General features: G+C 42.1%; 1 protein-coding gene across 9 annotated transcripts in view; it reads right to left on the reverse strand.

Annotated features, from left to right (window-relative positions):
• The window catches only part of AMPH (amphiphysin), a 225,320-nt gene that overhangs the window by 73,326 nt on the left and 128,281 nt on the right, over positions 1-23,713 (reverse strand). For all 9 annotated transcript variants that reach the window (XM_051853305.2, XM_051853303.2, XM_070059744.1 and 6 more), the window contains 3 exons: positions 17,471-17,525; positions 9,132-9,226; positions 6,084-6,179 (listed from right to left, as the gene is read on the reverse strand). In XM_051853305.2, coding sequence (XP_051709265.2) covers positions 6,084-6,179; positions 9,132-9,226; positions 17,471-17,525 — 246 coding nt within the window. The remainder of the gene's footprint in view (positions 1-6,083; positions 6,180-9,131; positions 9,227-17,470; positions 17,526-23,713) is intronic.

Here is a 23,713-nt window from a genome sequence, read left to right on the forward strand (position 1 = left end):
TCACCCCTTCATGAATGGTTCTTCATAGACCTCACTTATGGGTTGCAGTAAATATTTGGAAATTTGCCTGAGGTTCTAACTGCACTTGGCCTGTTGTTTCTAATGGCAGTCAAGTAAGTCAATTGTACTCTATGTTTTAAAAATTCTCTACTCAGTATTTTTAATCATAATGCTCTTTTCTCTCAATAAACCATTCATTACCTAATCACTCAGAACTAATTCTATAAAGTGATGGAGTTTATATGTACTTCTAACTTACTTCAATTCACTGAATAAATGCACATAGATAACTTAAGTTTATTCCCACACAATAGTTTTTCAATATAAAATATAGCTATCTGCCCACTCTATAATTCTAAATGATCTCATTTCCAAGTTAAACATTGTTATTTCCTCAGTTGTTTGTTGTGTTGTATGGATTTCACAATTCACTATCTTAGTTGATAGCCTCTGTTTGCTCCAATTTCTTAAGTGTGGAGACAGAAGGGTAGGAAGGAGGGAGCTAGAGCCAGAGCCAGAGCTGGACACAGAGAGAGGAAGATAAAGAAAGGGAGGGATTGATTCAACCTTTGTCCATAATGCACTTAAAGCCTCAACATCCTACATGATATTATTCACAAATCTATAAGTGGTTCAATAAGTGGGAGATATTTGCTGTATGTGAACCCAACCATGGACCCCAGGAAGATAATGGCTTAAGTAAAATTTCTACTGAATTCTTTATCTTTCTACCATAGAATAAATGGAAAAGACTAGTCAACATAATCCAGCATAATGTTATTTTAATAACTCTGTTTCCATATAGGTATTTCTGTGTGTGCTTGTCTTTTGATACCATATGTCTCTTAGAGAGTATGGCTAATTTCTAAATAAATTGTCTCTGAACAGTATTACAACAACTAGGTTTTCACCTTTTGTTGATACACTAAGTTTTCATTCCTGAAAATCAACAGCCTTTCAAACATCTTCTTCTTCACTCAATTACAGCCTTTCTTTGCTTCACCACATCATATCATGAATCTATATCAGGAATAAGTTAGACAAGTTTCAAGCTGCTTGGGAATTTTCAAATAGGAAGGCATGGTTTTTCCCTACCCTCTTCTAATTTATTATTACTCTTTATGGAGACTGAATTACTGTGCAACAGAAGTGATGTCAACAAGATTGAGGAACACAAAGTCCTAGGTCCTCCTTCCCCCATGAACACACCACATTTAAAAGCACCACATGGATCAGTTTCCTTTGTGAGAAACCCATCAGTTAGTGGAAAGACTCCTTCACCCTAGGTGAGACTCCAGCCATATCAAAACCAGAAAGAAAAGCAGAAATGCCCTCTAGCCATAACCTCCAACCCAGCACAATCAACAGGGAACTCTTAGCTCCCAGATTTTCAGTGGAGACAACAGGAGTTGGAGTACACATGTAATATCCCAACTTGTATAGCTCCTACCCAAGACAGTGCTTTCTAGCTCACTTCTCTCAGCCAGCCAGCATCTACCAGCCTCCTGGGTCTACCAAAATGGATAGTGACTTGACACATGTGCAGCTCCTTCCTTTGGTTCAGGGCAGAATGAGCAGGAAGAAATAAACAAATACAAAGAAGCCCTAGCTTCTTCCAAAGGAGCCAAGTAGTTGAATCACACATCCAACAGTTCAACTGTTCCAGCTCCCTCTTGGGAGTCTGGTTTCTATCCCTCCTGTCTTGGAGAGCTTATGAGAGCTGACATATGATAGTCTCCTGAGGTCCACATGGGACAAGGCAGTGGTTGGAACAGTGGTAGGCACTTTTCATAATTCTGCCCCTTGGCTCAGTGAGGAGTGAATGGGCAAATAAACCCCAGCTTGCAGCTTTCCTTTATGGAGGGAAAGAGTTGGACTGTATATCCAACAACACAACCTTTGAGAGTGTGACCAAAATACTAGCTTCCTACATCTCTCACGTGTCTTGGAACACTAATTGAATCCAGCATATTCTAGCTACTTGGGAACAAAGACAACAATTTAATGTACCACACAACTGGAAAAGTCTCCACAGCCTCACCTCTCAGCTCAGAGCAAATAGGTGAAAACTCCCAGCTTCTCCCTTGTGTTGGGCAATTGTCCAAGGATCCAACTTTTGGGCAGACTGCCTATGAAAAATGAGTTTAGTTGCACTTGTCTTACAGATCTGACATGACCATATTTTCTAGATGCTGAAGAGTTGCCAAGAACAAAGAGAGTGGTCAGAATACTGCAAAAGTTTAATGGGCTTCCAAAATCCCCATGAAGGACAATTGGTAAGGGTCTTCTCCTGCATGGGGCCAGTGTGTGAATGCTAAATGAGGTGACTTTTGTCTAATACATGGATGACAACACACAGAATTAAGTAAAATGAAAAAAACAGTGAGATAAGTTCTGAACAAAGGAACAAGATAAAAATCTGCAGAAACTGACCCTAGCAAACTGGACACATAAGATTTTCATGACAGATAAGTCAGAGTAACAATCATAAAAATACTCACTGAGGTCAGGAAAACAAATATGAACAAAGTGAGAATTTCAATATGAAATTTTAAAAACATCAAATGGTAATTACAGAGCAGAAGAATATAATAACTGAAGTGAAAAATTGACTAGAAAGGTTTAAGAAAAGATTAGATCAAGCATAAGAGAGGCTCAGTAAACTCAAAACTAGATCATGGGAAAGCATTTGGCCACAGAATCAAAAATAAAAAAAAATGATGAAATCTTAAAAAATACATAGAACACCGTCAAGTGGACCAATTTATGCTTTATGAGAATCTCAGTAGAAGAGAGAAGTGATCATAAAACTTATTCAAAGAAATAACAGCCGACAAGTGGTCAAATAAGGGAAGGAAAATGGACCCCAAGATCCAGGAAGCCCAAAGAACCTCAAATAAAATGAACCCAATGAAATCTAAACTGAGACACATTAAAATCATTAAGTAAAGATTTCAACAGTTTGCACCCACACAGAAACACAAAGTGTAAAATACTGTTTGAGGACTAGGTATACCATTAATTCACATAGTACAACACATTAAGGACAGAGATCCTACATGAGGAGTAAGTGCACAGTGACTCCTGTTGTTGATTTAACAACTGACACTCTTATTTATGGCTTCAGTAATCACCCGAGGCTCTTGTCATGAGTTGCCAAGGCTATGGAAGCCTCTTGAATTCGCCAACTCCTATCTTATTTAGACAAGGTCATAGTCAAAGTGGAAGTTCTCTCCTCCCTGATCACTTTGATTAGTAAGATGGCATTGGTACATGCCTCTTTGATGGGATTAAATTGAAATCCCCTGGAACATTTCTAGCTCTACCATTAGTGGTAAGTCTGAGTGAGCATATTCAGGTTTCTGAGGAATCTCCAAACTGAATAAAAAATTTTTAGAACAGTCATTGGTAATAGCAATGGGCTCTTGGATTTGACACCACAAGTATAGGCAACAAATGCAAAAACAGACAAGTGGGACTACATCAAAGTAAAAAGCTTCTGTACGGCAAAGGAAACGATAAACAGTAAAATGCAACCTACAGAAAGAGGGAGAAGGCTCAAAGACCACATATCAGATAAGGGATTAATTTTTAAAATATATAAAAACTCCTAGAGCTCAATAGCAAAATGTTGATATCCAATTTAAAAATGGGGACAATGGGCATTAACAAACATTTTTCCAAAGAAAACACACAAACATCGTCAAATTATTAGATCAAAGGATACACAAAATGGGTGCAGGGCTGTGGGTAGCTGAAAATGAAGAGCTGCTAATCAATGGGGAAAACAATCAGTCGTGTAAGATGAGTAAATTCTAGACAGCTGCTGTATCACATAGCACCAGTAGATAACAATAGTGTATTGTAAACTTAAACTCCACTAATAGGGTACATGTCATGTTAGGTGTTTTTACTAAAATGCAATGAAACAGAGGCCGGCGCCATGGCTCACTAGGCTAATCCTCTGCCTTGCGGCGCCGGCACACAGGGTTCTAGTCCCGGTCGGGGCGCCGGATTCTGTCCCGGTTGCCCCTCTTCCAGGCCAGCTCTCTGCTGTGGCCAGGGAGTTCAGTGGAGGATGGCCCAAGTCCTTGGGCCCTGCACCCCATGGGAGACCAGGAGAAGCACCTGGCTCCTGCCATCAGATCAGTGCAGTGTGCCGGCCGCAGCGCGCCGGCCGTGGTAGCCATTGGAGGGTGAACCAACGGCAAAGGAAGACCTTTCTCTCTGTCTCTCTCTCTCACTGTCCACTCTGCTTGTCAAAAAATTAAAAAAAAAAAAAGAAACAGAAGAAGATATTTTAAAAAAAAATAAATTACCATGAAATAAACAGTACTCTGAAATATGATAATTATTCTGAGGTTGTTCAACAAATGCTACAAATTCCAAGGCAAAATTTGAGTTTATCAAGATTATCTAAACATGCCCCCAATCATGCTCCTGACGGGCTTGTCTAGAGGCCTTATAGAATTAAAAGGAAAAACAATTTAATTTCTCAGAGAATTAAAAATAACTGATTTATATCTTTTAATTAAGCTGTATTTACCCAATGATTCAGTAAAGCACTTTGTTGACAATTACAATAACATCATTGAGAAATCCATCATTTGGATTTGCTTCCTGTGGCATTTTGCCTACAGAGCCATTATATTTATTCTGATCCATCTAGATTCTTGTCTGGTGCCCCCAGATACTCTTTGTATGTTTACCAACTGTCTTTGGGAATTCTGCATGGATCAAGGAAATTTACATTATCATTATGAGTGATGGTTTGTTAAGAAATTTTACTATGTTGCAAAGCCAGAAGACATTACTACAGATAATTTCTGGTGTTCTGCCATGGTTAAAATGAAGGCCAGGTACAAGTGGAATTATGCAACAGGAGGAATTTCAGATGTCCACTGATGCTAATTCTTGGCATTCTCACTCTAGAGAAAGAATAGCACAAGGCAGTCTTGGCTGGCCCTCCAAGTTGAGTAGGGAATACAATGGTGCACATAAGTGGCAGGGTACAGGGAAGGCAAATGTGTAATGCTATCAATTTGCTACCAGAATCCAGATGGTTTAAAAGCCATCTTTACCTCCAGAGCCAATTTCAAACCTACATCATTCAACACTTCATTTATGAATTTAGCCTTGCAATGGACCCAAGTGGCAAATAAAACCAAAGTTTAGGTCTAGAGGCAAATGCATTTGAAATGTATGTATATTAATATTTCAGTTTGAGCTTGAAACTTTCAAAGAGAAAAAAATACCCAGGTGCACAATGAACACATGCAAAATAAAGAGTAAATAAGGCATGATCTGCGATTGCTCTTAGTATACAACGAAGTTTCTGTGATCACTGTTTATTCTAATGAAATCTGTGTTAAGTTCTGTGAAATAAAATGTTTGGATAAAAATAAGGTTGGAATTTTTTGGTCCCTCTAATTTATGATTTCCTATCCATAGTCTTAAAAAGACTTCTCTAGAGAAATAAAAGATGGAGCAGTTCACTAAAGGGGAAAAGTAATTTCTTTTTTTTTTTTTTTTGTTTTGTTTTTGTTTTTGTTTTTGACAGGCAGAGTGGACAGTGAGAGAGAGAGACAGACAGAAAGGTCTTCCTTTGCCGTTGGTTCACCCTCCAATGGCCACTGCGGCCAGCGCGCTGCGGCCGGCGCACCGCGCTGATCCGATGGCAGGAGCCAGGAGCCAGGTGCTTTTCCTGGTCTCCCATGGGGTGCAGGGCCCAAGCACTTGGGCCATCCTCCACTGCACTCCCTGGTCACAGCAGAGAGCTGGCCTGGAAGAGGGGCAACCGGGACAGAATCCGGCGCCCCGACCGGGACTAGAACCCGGTGTGCCAGCGCCGCTAGGTGGAGGATTAGCCTAGTGAGCCGCGGCGCCGGCCCAAAAGTGATTTCTATAACTACATTTCATTTCAAACTGATAGGAACAAATTAAGAATCTCATGCTAAAATAAATGAAAGACTACCACTTACCTTTGATGCTAGTTTGAGGACTTTGAATTCTTATCATCCCCATGTTACAATAACTACATGAGACCATTCAATTCTTCCCTTTATAGACACAGAGGAAAATACCTTTATGTCTGGGAACTGGCCCAGGTAGGTATCTAGTGTCAGCAAGGATCCATCCACTAGTTTTTGATGGAAGTCTTCCCACAGAACATCACATTTCTAAAAGAACAAGAGAAATAACAGGACCATTGTAGATTATTTTAATTGGATACCTTTCACAAGACTTGGAAAAAATCTGGTCTACAAAATTAGATAAGTAATACTTTCCAAGATATTAGACTCTAGAACACAAATGGTTTATACAACAATACAGTAACATTTTAAGGCAATTTGGCCACAAGTTCTAATTAACAATATAGACTATGTAAAAGCTCAGTTTGTTAAAAAAAAAAATGAGTTTCTAATACTGAATTTCCCAAAGTCCTTCTATTCCTTCAATGGGCTCTGGTGCTAGGAGACTGAGAATTCCATGCAGACAATTTGCTTCTGAAGCAATCTGTGAAATTGGAAGCCATCCTAGACTATCCAGAAATGAACCATGGCCGAGGCCTTCACAAAGAAAGAAAATTTACAGTTGTATTGGATAGAGCCTAACCACTTACAGAGTATTGACTATTATAAATACACAATAAACATTACTTCTTACTGTTATTATTATATCTCTATTTCAAGGCACTGGGTTAATGTGTGTGTATGCATATGTATCTATAGTCCTTTGGTTCTCACAATAGTTTTATGAAGAAAGACTTGTTATTGCCATTATACAGAAGAAGAGATTGAAGCCCAGAGATGTCACATAATGTGGCCAAGGCCATCCAGTTGATAAATGACGGACCTAGTTTTCAGCCCACATCTGTCTCCTTGAATTCAAAGCCCATGAGCTTTGTCTGCTATCCCAGTGCATGATTCATATTCCAGCTGTGTGATTTTGGGAAACCAAACCTCCCCCAAGTTCAATTTCCCCAATTAAATGTGTTGCTAAGGTAAAGTGTTCCACAGACTCACAACCACAGAGGAGGTGCTCAAGGGTGTATCTTTACACTTCTTTCACATCTACATTTTGGGTTTCCTGACAGTCTGCTAAATTATTCTCCAGTTTCTACCTTTTGTCCTTATTAACTGAACCTTTAACTTCAGCTGGGCACACAGTCACCTATGATAAAGACCCCATTTCCCATATGCCATTGCAGGTAGGTGTAGCCACATGACTAATTCTGGCCAATGGGATGTACCTGCAGGAAGTGTCATGAAAAGTAGGAAGTGAGCCCTCCTTCCAGAACAACTTCCTTCTTATTGTTGACTGGAATGCAGAAATGGGAGCTGTGTGGCCAGGGCTCAGAGTCATCTTGAACCCAAGAGAGGCAGCCTAAGGATAGAAAATGGGCCCCTTATACTTGTGGGCCTACTGTGCTATACCCAGGCTGCCAACCTCCAAATTCCTTTATGTGAAAGATGAGTTTCTTCCTTGTTTATAAAAAAGCATATACTATTAACCAGAAGTTTACAAAGGGAATATTTTATACCATGATGTTTAAACATCGTGTCTTTATATAGAAGAAATCTAAGATGACAGAAACAGTTAAAAATTGTATTTGAAAATGATAATGTAGCAGCTATTTTTTTTTTTTTGACAGGCAGAGTTAGACAGTGAGAGTGAGAGTGAGAGTGAGAGTGAGAGTGAGAGAGGTCTTCCTTTCGTTGGTTCACCCCCCAAATGGCCACTATGGCCGGCGCGCCGCGCCAATCCAAAGCCAGGAGCCAGGTGCCTCCTCCTGGTCTCCCATGTAGGTGCAGGGCCCAAGGACCTGGGCCATCCTCCTCTGCCTTCCTGGGCCACAGCAGAGTGCTGGACTGGAAGAGGAGCAACCGGGACAGAATCCGATGCCCCAACCAGGACTAGAACCCGGTGTGCTGGTGCCGCATGAGGAGGATTAGCCTAGTAAGCCGCGGCGCTAGCTAGCTAGTTTTGTCAAACCCAGACTCTGAAAGTTTTGAAAGATGTAACACAGTCAGTAAAAGCCTTCCTCATAAATAAAGCTCTGTTCTATCTCAGTCATAATGAGATTATGATAATCAATGTCATGGCGTCACAATTGTCATGGAGCTACCTGGAATTCTTCTGTTAACCCATCCTTCCCAAGGCTGCAGAGACATTCAGCCCATCGCATCAGAGTTTCCCCTGAGCTCTGGATGTCACATGTAGTGTAGATCTTAAGTGCCGGGATGAACGACAGGAATTCTCCTAGGTGGGTGACATGACAAACTGCTCTTCATTAGAGCAGACTTCGGAGGTGACAGAATCCATAGCTGATCGCTTTCTGCTATCAGTAATCATAACATGCACTGAGCCCTTACTAGATGACACAAACACAAAGGTTTTAAATGTGTCCATAATATATATGTACTATTATTTTTCTCATTTTGAAGATGAGGAAATTAAAGCCCAAGATTATTAAAGAAACAGCCCATTGCCACACAGTGTTACTCTTGTCTCTGCCCCATTCAGCTTTATATATCAAGCAGTAACATCCACTTACCTCCCGCCAGCCAGAGACCCTGGGACAGAAATCAGATTTCAGGCATAATAACATCTGTAGGGCCACAGATTTCCTGAAATAAGTTCCTTGGAGCAGGCCAACTGTGTGTGCCCTGAGACCCTCACATCAGTGAATGCAGTACCTGGCAGTGCAGGGGAACGAATGCTTTTCCAAGTTCCACCCTGTAATCGGGGAGCGACTGTGGAGAGGAGGATGAGGGGCATCTTGGTGCAGTTAGTGCACAAAGGCACAGCATGACTCAGGTCTGTTAGAGCTGGGCTGTTAAGGCCCATCAGCAAAATACTATTGTTGTTTGGAAGAAAACATAATCTTGTATCCACAGCTTTCTACCTACATGGTTTCATAGTTATTGTCACCTTTGGCTGTGAGTTTGGATTGATCCAGGGAGCAGAAGTGCATGATGACTTCTGAGTGCATGGCCTCCATCCTGATCAAGGCAATTAAGTGGTAAGGTGAGGGGGATGGTCAGGGGAGAAGCAGAATGAGCAGGATTTTCTGGGAGCCCTGCAGAAGCCACCCCAGACCTCCTGTGTGAGACCGTCCTGGCCCTCACCTCGCCAACCATTTTCACATCTTCCCGTCCATACCAGTCCGGCTCATAGACTTCATGCAGTGACTCAGTGAGCTTCATGGAGGCCTCTTGCATGCCTAACATTGGAGAAAAACAACTTCTGTTACACGGATACAGATGTGGAGTTGATTGGAATATTGTACAATGGATACATGTACAGAAACATCATATTGTACCACATAAATATGTCCAACTTTTATGTATTAATTTTTTTTTATTTCAAAAAGTGCTTATTTATTTGAAAGACAGCATGACAGAAAGTGAGGCAGGGACAGAAAAAGAGAGAGAGAGAGAAAAAGAGAGAGAGAGAGAATCTTCCACTCACTGGTTCATTCCCCAAATGTCTGCAATAGCTGGGTTTGGGCCAGGTGGAAAACAGGAGTCAATAACTGTACCCAGGTTTCCCATGTGGGTGACTGGGGCCCAAGTACTTGAATCATCATTACTGTTTCCTCAGTGCATTAGCAGGAGGGTGGATCATAAACAGAGCATCCAAAACTTGAACTGGCACTCTGATATGGATGCCAGTGTCACGAATGGTGGCTTAACCCGCTGCACCACAATGCTGGCCCTTACATGTCAATTTTTCAAAAAATGAGAAAAAGAATTGAGTGAAGGTTCTCTTATCTATTCTCCTACTTTTCTATGTGAGAAAAAATTTTGAGTACTAGTTAAACATGTAAGAAAAAACTGTAAAGGCACAACTGCTGCTTGTATGTGTAATCACATCTTTCCTTGAGGGTCTACAAGACTTACCACATTGGGATCCACGCTGTGGCACAGTGAGTTAAAGCTCCAGCCTACAGCGTTGGCATCCCATATGGGTACCAGGTTGAGTCCCAGATGTTCCCCTTCAAATCCAACTCTGTGCTATGGCCTGGGAAAGCAGCAAAAGATGATCTAAGTCCTTGGACCCCCAAACCCATGTGGGAGACCTGGAAGATGCTCCCAGATCCTGGCTTCATATCAGCTCAGGTCTGGCCGTTGTGGCCATTTGGGGAGTGAACCAGTATATGGAAGCCCTCTCTCTGTGTGTCTCTACCTCTCTCTGTAACTCTGCCTTTCAAATAAATAAAATAAATCTTAAAATAAAAAAAAAAAAACTTATCACATTGTATATTTTCTATTACTTAAATGATGATGATAGATATTGGGTCTTGGAGCTGAAAACTCCAACAACTATAATGTGTCCCATTAAGTGTGCCAGCCCTTGCTAAGGAGCATCAAACCATAACTGTTCAGGACACTAAGAAGAGCACTGGTCTATTCTACTTCAGAGTCCTAAAAGTGAAATCAATCTTTAACAACTGTAAATATGAGAAGTCAAGCAGTGTTAGCAGTCAGTAGAAGCAAAATCAATAGGATCTCAAGGCATAAAAATTAGGGTGATTAAGTGGCTTAAAATGGTAAAAATGGTGAAAGTGGTTAAATTGATTAAGTGGCCTGACTTTATAAATTTTTAAGGAAGGAAGGAAGGTTTTTCTTTTCCCAATATTATTAAAAGCTATGAATGGAGTTTTAAATTAAAGCTCCAAGAAAGCTATGGATTCTTAAGCCCAGAGGACTGAGGTCTTGTTAGATTTACATTTGATACACTGCAAAAATATTAGTAGTAGTAAGAATGACCTAACATTTCTGAGTGGCGCATGATGATGTATGGCACCACCATACATCTACCATACCCTCTACCCCCACCCTTGAAAACCAGCAGTGCGAGTGTGGGGTTGCCATGCTGACAGTTCACCAGCTAGGGCAAAGAATGGCTGGTGACTCAGAGGAGGCACTAAAGGCTCCCCATCCGCTGGCCCAGTTGGTTTCATGCCCTTTGTCCCTAAGAGGTATGAAACCAGGCTGAGATAGGGAGAGGACACAAAATCAGAGTTCTCTCAGGAGAAATCAGAAAAACCTGGTGCAGGGTCAGTTTCTGAGGCGGGACCTTGGGAAGGTTGTAGGATGCTATCATCATCTCACGAGAGTGTTAGGTATCACGTCAGTGGGGTCCCTACAGAGAGTGAGTTTGTCTTCCTTTTCTCTCTCGCTTTCTCACCCATGTCATGATGCAGCAAGATGGCACTCACCAGGTGTGGTCCCTCAGGTCTTGGATTCCCCAGACTCCAGATGCAACAGACAAATTTTTGTTCTTTATAAATTACCCAGTCTCAGATATTTTGTTACAGAAGCACAAAACAGACTAAGACAGACTTTGCTCTGCTGACAGAAAGTTCTTAGGAAAAAAAAAAAAAAAACCCAAAAACCCAAAATCTAAAACCCAAATTTTCTTCAAAGTAATTTGGCAACATTAAAGCAGTACAGATGCTAAATGACCTCTGACACAATAATATCTAATACTCAACATTTTCTTAACAGCCCAGTGATTTCCAAAACTGTGAGACAACTGCCCTGCATCACATGTACAAGAATTACTATCACTTTTGGACAGGAACCACTTTCCTCTCTTCAAAATTTTGGGCCTTCTCCAAGATATTTTATGCAACTTTCTCTATTTCCACTTGCAGCCCAATTTGTGAGCATCTATTTTCACCCTCTGAGACATACTGCATAGCTCGCACTGCTACAACATGAGCTTGCACAGCCTGAGGGTGTACGTTTTAGTTAAAAATAACATGACTTCCAATAAATTATGACAATAACCAGCAGCAGCAACAAACAGTGAAAAGAATGTCTACATTATTGCCAAGTATCTAGCAGCTTTGCATCACTGTTCAGACGAGAACTCTGTAAGAAGACGGCAACTGCCTCAGAGGATCGCAGGAGGGAGAGGGAGAGGGAGGGGGAGGGGGAGAGAGAGAGGGGAGGGGGAAGGGGGGAGAGGGGAGAGGGGGAGGGGGAAGGGGGGAGAGGGAGAGGGGGAGGGGGAAGGGAGAGGAGTCAGAAGGAGCAGAGCAAGAGTGGGAAAACAAACAGGTGGTTCAAGAACAGTCAGCCTTGCCCTTCAGCCACATCCTTGGGGAACAAGTCATATGCACATAACAGATATTCCTCATGCTACCTGAGCCAAACTCCCTTTAGAGACAGAGCTTGTGTGTTCACCAGCCATGTGTCTGGCCTCTGCTGTCACCCACAGGCTAATGACTACTAATTCCAAATCCCTATTGGACACCTCCACTGGATGCCCTACCAATTCCTCAAACTTCACTTGTCTAGAACAGTGATGACCACTGGTAATGGTGGAGAGCAGGATAGAGGAAGGCTAGGTAACAGGTACCAAAACATGGGCAGAAATAAGCTCTAGTGCTCCATAGCATAGTGAAGTGACTACAGTTTGCAAGAATTAGCATTTGTATACTGGGGGAAGGACAAGAAGAGAGGAGCTGGTAGGCTCCAAACATAAAGAAAGGAGAAGGACACAGAAATGCTAATTACCTGCTTTGATCAGGGCACATTGTGGATCATGTGTTGAAATCCTGTACTGGCCGGCGCCGTGGCTTAATAGGCTAATCCTCCACCTTGCGGCGCCGGCACACCGGGTTCTAGTCCCGGTCAGGGCGCCGGATTCTGTCCCGGTTGCCCCTCTTCCAGGCCAGCTCTCTGCTATGGCCAGGGAGTGCAGTGGAGGATGGCCCAAGTGCTTGGGCCCTGCACCCCATGGGAGACCAGGAAAAGCACCTGGCTCCTGGCTCCTGCCATCGGATCAGCGCGGTGCGCCGGCCGCAGCGCGCCGGCCGCGGCGGCCATTGGAGGGTGAACCAACGGCAAAAGGAAGACCTTCCTCTCTCTGTCTCTCTCTCTCACTGTCCACTCTGCCTGTCAAAAAATAAAAAAAAAATAAAAAAATAAAAAAATTAAAAATTAAAAAAAAAAAAAGAAATCCTGTACTGAATCCCATACAAACGCATGAGCATTGCATGTTAATAAAAATGTAATAAATAAACATAAATCATAAGAATGAAGGAACCCTGTTGGTATCCTGCTGTTGGACTTACAGCCTCTAGAAATGTGAGGACAATAAATTACTACTGTTTAAGTAGCCTAGTCTATGTTCCTTGTTATGACAGCCCTAGCAGACCAATAGACTAGGAACTCTATTTAACACAAAAGGAAACAACTTTTAAATGTCTAAAACCAGCCCATAATGCTCCCGTCCAAACCTGTTCCTACTGCATCTCCCAGTCCTCATGAATGCTATACCACTGACCCAGTCAGGAGACCAGAATTCATCCTAGATTTATCCTCCAAAGCTGAATTTACCATCGAGAAACACCAAAGCTGGCTGATTCTCCAATGCAGCCATTCCTTCCCTGCTCACTGCCACAGTGCTGGGTTAGGCAGGCACCATCTATTGTTTGGATTAGATAAAATCTAATCTCCGTAAATGGTTCAGCAAAATAATTGGTACACATCAACCATCCAAATGTCAGCCATCATTATGAAAAACATTTTTGGAGGCAGCACAGCATAACAATTAACATGATTATTTGCAATCAATCAGCTTTTGTTACAATCTTGGTTCCATTACATACCATCTGTGTGGTTTTTGGGCAAATTCCTAATCATCCTAAACCTCAATTTCCCAAAGAGTAAAATCTCCCCTCCACAAAATACTATCTGCTATAAGGTTGTAGAGAGAGTTATTTAAATCAGGGCACATAAAAAAGCTTAACTCAGTGCCTGGTATATTAAGTCCTCAATATATATTAGCTAGTAGTAGTAGAAGTAGTAGTAGTAATAGTAGCAGTAGGAGGAGCAGGAGGAGGCGTAAACTACAGAAAGAGATTCCTATAATAAATTATCTTACAGTTTTATTTCCTCTAGCCTAAATTCCACACAACTGCAATAACTATTTTTTAAGATGCTAATCTGATCATGGGACATATTCCTTTGCCTACAATCCTATAATAACTTGATGACTCCCCTCCTCAAGGGTGTAATAAAGCCCTGGCATGATATGATACATAAAGCTCTTCTATATACGAACACTGTCCATATTGCCACGCCCCATTCAGCTCAGTTTTCTGCTTGTACCTTGCTAACCTATTTGTTCCCTAGGGAGCCCATGCTTCCACCTGCCTGCCCCCTGGTCCTCAAGTTGCTTCTTACACCTGGACTTTCCTTCCAACATCAACTTGTTCTGCCAGCATGATGACCAACGCAGCCTCCTTCCCTGGGTCTATTTAGGGTAAGTTCTCTCAAAGGACAATTCCTGAACAGTGCCCTGTCTGTCCTATGCAACAAGGGCACTCAGCATACACTTACATCGAATTTTCTATCACTATGCGTATCTGGCCTTTTCATTTCTTTAACTGTTGCCCCACCTTAGCTGCAAGCTCCCTGAGGGCAAGCGCTGTGTCCTGAGCATCTCTACATTGCGATTTCTTAGAGTCATGTCAGGCACACAAAGGTACTCAAGAGATGGTGGCTGCTAAAATCAAAGAGTAGAAGCCCCGCCCTGCAAAGGCTAGGCATCAGCAGAAAGCAGAAAGCCTACAGAGGGGAAGGCCACTCAGAAGACCCATGAAAGTAAGATGAAGAACAGAGTGGACCTTATTTAACTCTTACTTCACAGAATGCCAGTGTACGAGTTTAGGGGCTTCCTGTAGAACATGATCGCTGTGTAGATGAGGAGCTTCAGGCTGCGAGGCTCAGTGCTTTTTGCACAATAATTGCCCTGTAGTCCATCGTGCTCCAGGGCCAGACCTTACTCTGCTATCAATGCTGCTAAAATGCTGAAATTACGCTCCCTGCCATGGCAACTGCTCCTCTTGAAGACAAAAACCAGCCATGAGATCACTTTGAAAATGTAAATAATTATCAACTTAAAGAATCTCCCTTGTCTCTAAGTGTGTTCTCAAAACCAAAACATGTGTTCCAAGGAATGGTACTAATTCTTCATGAGACAAATAACTCATGGAGTTCCTGCCTGCCTCACAGGCAATCCGGCTATCATAGCAGTGTGGCAACGGTTCTGAGAAGCTCAGAAGTCACCTGGTTAAAATTCATTCCAGGGGTAAGCCTGGTGAATAAGATGTCCCCATCACATACTGGGGTACCCGAGTTCCCAATTCAGCTCTGGCTCCTGACTCCAGCTTCCTGCTAGTGCAGATCCTGGGAGGCAGAGTGATGAGTTCAAGTAGTTGGGTTCCTGCCACCCAAATGGGGGACCTGGATTAAGCTCTCAGCTCCAGGCTTCAACTTGGTCCATCTCTGATCCTTAAAAGCATTTGGCAGATGAATCATCAGATAGAAGTGCTCTTGCTCTCTCCCTTTCTCCCTCACAAGTAAACGATTTTTAAAATATGTATATATGCATACATGTGCATATTTTAAAAAATGGCACTGCTATGCCAAAGGCAGGCAAAAAATATGAGAATCTTCATTTAAAGGTTTTTGCCAAATTGCTCTCCAGGAAAACTGTCCGTCCAACAATGCAAGCAAGCAGTCCACTCCCCACAACTTCCCTAATATTTTGGGGTTTTTTATTTTTAATGTCCTTGATCATGTAGAGGAAAATAATAGCATATGTTTTGATGCACTATTAGTTCATTGTTTATGAGGATAAGAATCTTTCACATTTTTTTATTCATCCATTGTCCTTCTTTGGCTGTTTTCCTCTTCACACGTCATGGCGTCTTTCATTTAGCAAACTGACATTCATTCAGTTTACTTATTGAGCTCTTTATGTCTTGGTTCACATGGCAAAATGATAGCTTTTTATTTTTATATTTATTTATTTTTGACAGGCAGAGTTAGATAGTGAGAGAGACAGAAAGGTCTTCCTTTTCCATTGTCCCCCCCCAAAATGGCCGCTACAGCCGGCACACTGCGCCGATCCAAAGCCAGGAGCCAGGTGCTTCCTCTTGGTCTCCCATGCGGGTGCAGGGCCCAAGCACTTGGGCCATCCTCCACTGCCTTCCCAGGCCACAGCAGAGAGCTGGACTGGAAGAGGAGCAACTGAGACAGAACCGGCGCCCCAACCAGGACTAGAACCCTGAGTGCCAGCACCACAGGCGGAGGATTAGCCTAGTGAGCCGCGGCACCAGCCTTTATTTATTTTTTTATTTAAAGATTTATTTTATTTATTTCACAGACAGATTTACAGAGAGAGGTAGAGATAGAGAGGTCTTGCATCCACTGGTTCACTCCCTAGATGGCCGCAATGACTGGAGCTGCGCCCATCCGAAGCCATGAGCCAGGAGCTTCTTCCAGGTCTCCCATGTGGGTGCAGGACCCAAGGACCTGGGCCATCCTCCACTGCTTTCCCAGGCCATAGCAGAGAGTTGGATCGGAAGAAGAGCAGTCCGGACTAGAAGTGGCGCCCATATGGGATGCCTACACTTCAGGGCAGGGCTTTAACCCACTGTGCCATAGTGCCAGCCCCAAAACAATAGCTTTTTAAAAACATTGATCTTTTATCATTTATGAGGTCAAATATCCCAATTTTCTTTCCTGCCTTTTGAGTTAAAGACCTCGCCTACCCAAGATGAGAGACTAAATCTACCAGCCTTCTGTCTAGTACTTGACAGCATTTCTGTGTGCATATTTAAATCTTCGTCTGGAATTGGAATGGTGGGTACTCTGTTTGAGGCAAGACTCTCACTTTTTTCTGCTTGGCCAGTTTTCCTAAGACCCCTTGTCAGAGAATCCATTGTCTCCCTCTCTGATCTCAAAACATGCCTGCCGATATATGACGACCGTGGGTGCTCTCGGCTCTGACTCAGGGCAGGGAGTCTAATGATGAATGATGGGCAGACACTGTCAGAGCACTCCCCTCACTCCCGACTGCAGGTCTCTCCTCTCCCCTACTAGCCTCATTTCTTTGCTTTCTACAGCACAGACCCAAAGCCAAGGAAAGGGTCTCTGTGTCCCTGTGTTGCATATGAGAAAGCTGCACATGCAGCCGTACATGCAGGTTCACACAAGTCATGGGCAGTGCAGGTCCTTGTTTCCTGATGTCCCTCCCCAGGCTCTACTACCACTCCTGTCCCTTCCAGTGGGAGGACTTAAGTCTAAGTCTGTGAAGGTTCTAGATCTGGCATCCTCTCTCCCTTGGGATGCAAGCAAGATGCAGTTTTTCTTAAAAAAAGTCTCAAGCTTACTCTCTCTAACAAAGCTTCCTAGAAATCCCTGGCATGGAGGTGGCACCTATTCTTAGTTTCCAGCATAAGGGCAGATATATTTTGTCCTTATATATTTTGGATCTCATTTAAAAGGGAATGCGAGGGTGGGTAGATTGGGACACCTGTGTTCAAGGATTCAACTTGCCAGAAAGCCACGTGGCTTTGTAATTAACATTTCCTGTCACTTGTAAATTTCAAGAACAACCTGTGCTGGGTAATATGCAGTAAACAACTAATACACATTACCTTTGATTGCTGCTAAATATCCTCGGAGTTCTCGCTGAAGTCTGGTACCCTCTGCCTGAAAAACATACAAGCAGAGAGATGCTAAACACCTTGTCTTCATTTTGGCATGCAAGCATGAAAGAAGCAATAAATCTCAAGGTCATTATTATCAGAGACTCATTCTTGGAATGATGCAAATACGTGTACACAGACTAAAGAAAGTGGTAATGCCCATCAGTCTAGCTATTAATAAAGAATTTAATCAACTTAGAAGAAGAAAAGGAAAAGGCAAGGAATATTTTGCTACAAGGAGAAAATACAATCCACCAGTCAGGTTCCTACATATTCAAGACAATACAATTAACACACAGGGGACAACAACATGGAACTGATCATCTCTGTGTGGATCATGGTAGCCACTAGCCACGTGCAGCGGGTGAGCACTTGCAATGCTGCTAATTCAAATGAAGATGTATTGGAGGTATATTACAGACTCAGTGTAATCGATACAACAAATCTCAGAGACTTACAATAAAAGATACGAAATGTCTCATTAATATATTTTGTACTTATTACATGCTAAAATGATAATAGTTCTGATGTATTTGGTTAAACTATATGATTGAAATTAATTTCTCCTGTTTTCCATTTTTAATGTAATCCATAGGAAATTTTAAATTACCTCTGTAGTTAACATTTCTATTGGACTGTACCAAAATAAATTGTTAAATATTAATTTTGAAATATAAATGCTTATTTTAATTCGGGTTCCGGAGACTCTAAAAATGCAGATTATATTTATATGTAGGAAATGCCAAGAGAGGAGTGGAGAAGTGAAGAGAGCCACTGAGGGGTACACCACCAAGCAAATAACCACTGTGGGCAACCAGGCTTCAGTCCCACTGGGAAGCTCCAGGAGATGGTGCCAACCAAACACCTTATCCACGCTCTGAAGGCCAAGGGAGCTTGGGTGTTTGTCCTCCAACTGCTGTAAGCCATTGGTTGAGGGAACATTAATTCTCCAACACGTGTACACAAAGGTAGAGAAGTCTACAACAATCAAAGAAAGCACTTGGGCAAAGAATAATCAATGCTGGCAGGTGCAAAACACTATCAGGCTTGGAAAAGTTAGGTGCTAGGGGCACCCACTGTGCTCTAAGACACTGCAGCTGAAAAATAAAAATACATTCACTTGGGTGTTGTAGCACAGCAGTTTAAACTGCCACTTGGGACACCCACATTCCATATAGGGAGGAGTGCCTGAGATCCAATCCTACCTCCACTTATGATCCAGTTTCCTGCTAATGCACACCCCCTGGGAGGAAGGAGATGATGTTTCAAGTATTTGGGTCCCTACCACACACATCTGAGACCTGAATGGAGTTCTTGGCTCCCGGGGGAGTGAACCAGTATATGGAAGATATTGCATTCAAATCCCCCCTCTCCATCTCTCTCTCTCTCCCTCTCTCATACTGACTTGAAAATAAACAAACTCTAAAAACAGTTGCACTGTAATTACATAATAATTTAAAAAAATTTCACAGAGCTCAATTCTACCTCAAGTGTAATGATGAGAGAGAACTATAATACTCATATTCTTTTCAACAAGCATTTGTTAGTTTTTATTTTTTATTTATTTATTTATTTATTTATTTATTTATTTATTTATATGTTTTTTGACAGGCAGAGTTAGACAGTGAATGAGAGAGAGACAGAGAGAAAGTTCTTCCCTTTTCCATTGGTTCACCTCCCAAGTGGCCGCCACGGCTGGTGTGTTGTGGCTGGCACGCTGCGCCTATCCGAAGCCAGGAGCCAGGTGCTTCCTCCTGGTTTCCCATGCGGGTGCAGGGTCCAAGGACCTGGGCCATCCTCCACTGCCTTCCCAGGCCACAGCAGAGAGCTGGACCGGAAGAGGAGCAACCAGGACAAAATCCGGCACCCCAACTGGGACTAGAACCCAGAGTACTGGCTCTGTAGGCAGAGGATTAGCCTAGTGAGCCGCAGCGCCGGCCTGTCAGTTTTTAACTAACAAATAAACTACAATCTTGTAGTGGATTGAAAATATTTCATCAAAAATATTGCATTGCAAAGGTTACACTTAGCTCTATAATTGCCTTACTCAAAGTACTTTGGGGGCATGAAACTAAGACAAAATACCCACCATATTTAAAGATTAATGGAGATTAACATAAAAAAACTCTGAAAATAAACATTCAGTTTTTCAAAACATTTACTTATTTTAAAGGCAAACAGGGGGCCGGCGCCGCAGCTCACTAGGCTAATCCTCCGCCTTACAGCGCTGGCACACCGGGTTCTAGTCCCGGTCGGGGCGCTGGATTCTGTCCCGGTTGCCCCTCTTCCAGGCCAGCTTTCTGCTGTGGCCACGGAAGGCAGTGGAGGATGGCACAAGTCCTTGGGTCCTGCAACCTATGGGAGACCAGGATAAGTACCTGGCTCCTGGCTTCGGATCAGCGCGGTGCGCCGGCCGCAGCGGCCATTGGAGGGTGAACCAACGGCAAAGGAAGACCTTTCTCTCTGTCTCTCTCTCTCACTGTCCACTCTGCCTGTCAAAAAAAAAAAAAAAAAAGGCAAACAGGGAAAGAGGGAGGGAGAGAGAGAGAAAGAGAGATCTTCTATTTACTGGTTCACTCTCCAAATGGGCAGCAATAGACAGGTTGTAGCCAGATCAAAGCCAGCAGCCAGGAACTCCATTCTGGTCATCCACATGGGTGGCAAGGGCAGTGCTTGGGACATCTTCCACTTCTATCCAAGGCACATTAGCAAGAAGCTGGATTGGAAACGGTGCAGCCAGGACTCACGCTGGTACTCTGATATGGGAAACTGGCATCATAAAGTGGTGGCTTAACCCATGGTGCCACAATGCCCGTGCCGAAGTGTTTGTTTTAACACTATGCTTGACTCCCAGTGTATTTCATATAGCACTTGTAGAGGGCAGATATAGTGACATTATTGCTATGAAATTTATGTAGAATTCAGATAAGATTTTTTTGTATTTAAATTAAGCTCAAGCTATTTTTGCATCTCTGTAAACTCAGGTCCTACAAGATAAAAACTTAGGGTTAATTAATTTGCTAAGATCTATGCTATGGTGAATTGTGAGTCTCTTACTGTATCTAACTTATAAATTGAACTCTAGGTAAAAATAAAGGTATTTTAAAAAGCTCACAGAAAATGGAATTTAAGGACATGGGTACAAGGCAGTTTTTTAAATCTCCATTTTTTCATATTCTGAATTTTTCATTTACCTATTAAAGGTCTCTCACACATATAGGAAAATCAGTGCCCATGTGGTTCAGTATTATCTGTAGTTGCTGGTTTCTCCTGGAGCCTCGGGACGACTCCCTCTCCAATAAGGACAGGCTATCAAATATAAAAAGTTTTTTTTTCTTTATGAATAGGAAAATTTTACTAAGAAAATATAAGAGCACAGATCTCCTATCACAAAGGAGAAAAGACAATTCACATAATTAAATTTTAGACTAACCCCCTGCAACCACCTGTAACAAGCCAATCTAGTATAATAAGCTCTACACAAGGTTTTCCATAACTAGCATTCAGAGTTTAGGAAATTGTGCTATTGTCCATGTGGACTGCACCTCCCTACAAGACGTGTTTTGGAGGGAGGATTACATTGCTTGCCTGGGAGCACCAAGCTCACAGCAGGCCTGCCTTGGCTCATGCAACATGAGCAAAAACGTCTCCTGCTGCTTCTGAGACAAGGCTGTCTGAGGCACCACATGGTCCTCCCTCTGCTTTTCCCACTGCCACGAGTCTTACAATGTTCCAGACAGGGGTTCTTTCTCCAACCCATATCCCCAAATGAGGGGAAAACAAAGCACGGCTGCCATTCACGTCGTCATGAGTGAGGAATAAAGCTCTGTGGTTGACAGCCACTAAGACACTGCTCCCAAAGCACATCCTGGCCTGAACCACCTGAAAAGATGAGTCACCACTGACACTGGGAATGCTGAAATACAGAGAAGGCTGAAACCTAACAGAAAAAAAAGCCCATGGAGTCAGCGAGCAGAAAGGCACTAAAAGCATTTACAGAAACATTTCAGAAAGGAAAGCAAATTGAAAAGATGAAGGACCATGGTAGTAAATGGAAGTCTGGCTGATGGGAGGTAATGGAATGGTACTCAGAGGAAGGCAAGGCCCAGGATCAGTCATCCCATCAGACAGCAGATAATTTAGAGAATCATATCTGAAATCAGATGTGATTTTCCTGGACGCATCAAGACCCCAAACACTCGAAAGCCCCAAAAGATGCGATTAGGAGGGTGTGACTCCTCCAAGAACACAGTTCTCAGACGGGGTAAGTGTAGAATGTGAGGTACTTAATGGTTTGTATAGGGCACAGAGAGCCACAAAATAAACCTAAAACATCTTTCTGGAACAATTTATTGAGCTAGAGGTGAGCAAATGGAAGAGTAACCATTATTTTGTAACTACCGAGACACCTGTTATGAAGTAGACTGAAAAACTGCATAGAGATGGAACATAGAACCGCACAGAGGGCTCCTGCTCCCTACTGTCTGATTCATTATTCTTTGCTCACACATGGATATGTCTGAGAGGCACTGTGCAAAGAAGGGCTCACTGCTCACCCAGGACAGTGCTGTTACCTTGGCAGGCCATACCACACCTGCCATGAAAACCAGTGGTTACAAGTCATTGGAATTGTCAGAGTATCTGGGGTTAGCCAAAGAGTGGCAGAGAAGAGCATTCTATTCCCAAATATTCAAGGAATACTGTATGTTAAATTAAGCCCACAATTAAGTTATTGCCCTGTCTTTTAGAACAAGAAAGAGAATGAAATAATCCAAATCTCCAATGAATACACTAAAGGTTTTCAAAAAGTGAAATTAGAATCCCAGAAGAGATTCTTTCTTTATTTTAGAGTGGAAGAAAGTTGAAACTGAACAATAATGGCTTAAATAGATTGGGTTCAATTGAAGCAGTTACTGGAGGCTAATTTAAATGACTTTCTCCTTTCCCAATTATTATAATCTCTAATTTCCTGCATGAGTACTAAGGTCTCATAAATCATTCAATAACAACTATACTGAATTTCATCTAAAAATCTGTGTGAATCATAAAGTTAAACATTCTCAAAAGAAATTATTCACCTACAATATGCCATACGGAAGTCCTTTCTGCACAAAACCTATTGCATAAAAAAAAGTCCCTAATATTATTATTCTGTGTGAATCACAGAGGTTTTAAATTAACAACTTTGTTTTTTATATAAAGAGTCTTCAAAAAGTACACGGAAATGTGTATTATTGAAAAATATGGGGGCCAGCACTGTGGCACACTGGGTATATTAAAAAAAAAATATGTGCATTGGTTTGAGTCCAAGCTGCTCTGCTTCTGATCCAGTTCAAACAGCAGAAGATGGCACAAGTCTAAGGATCCTTGCACCCTTGTGGGAGACCCAGAAGCTCCTGGATCCTGGCTTTGGATTGGCCCAGCTCCAGCCATTATATGCATTTGGGGAGTAAACCAGCAGATGAAGGACCTCTCTGTCTTTTCTCTCTCTTTCTAACTGATTTTCAAGTAAATAAATTTTTTTAAATGCATGGATTTCAAAACTTTTTGCAATAAAATAAACTCACACTTTAATTCCATTCTCCACAAACATTTTAAAGAGCCTTTACATGTGCTTATACATCTTATTTGATACTAATCTATGCCAGGATCTCTGACATGAATTAGTTGTGTGATCTGAGGAGAGTCTTGCAATTTCTCAGATTTGTTTTTTTTTAATCTAAAAAAGAAAAATAGCATCATGGTCCCCTTTAGTATGATCCTGTATTATTCTATAATACACTGTAGTTTTGCTTTCCATCGTTCATTTTGCCCTTCATACCATTTATTTCTGTATTCCAGCAGCATATGGCATCATTGACATACTACTCCTTATTTTCTTAATTTTTTTGATAAGCAGAGAGATAGAGACAGTCAGAGAAGCCTTCTATATGCTTATTCACCTTCCCCCAAAATGTCTACAAGAGCAGGGGCTGAATAATGGCCAAAGCTGGGAGCCAAGAATTTGATACAGGTCTCCCAAGTAGGTGGCAGGAACCCAATTACTTGGGCCATCACTATTGACTCCCAGGGTTGACATTGGCAAGAAACTGGTTTGTTTCCACAGCATTACAGGATCACAGTGTTTGCATTCTCCATCCATTTCTAATGATTCCTGTTTCCTTTAATGTTTCCTCTGCATCTTCACAGGTT

Source organism: Oryctolagus cuniculus, chromosome 16, assembly GCF_964237555.1.
Source record: "Oryctolagus cuniculus chromosome 16, mOryCun1.1, whole genome shotgun sequence".
Lineage (NCBI taxonomy): Eukaryota > Metazoa > Chordata > Mammalia > Lagomorpha > Leporidae > Oryctolagus > Oryctolagus cuniculus.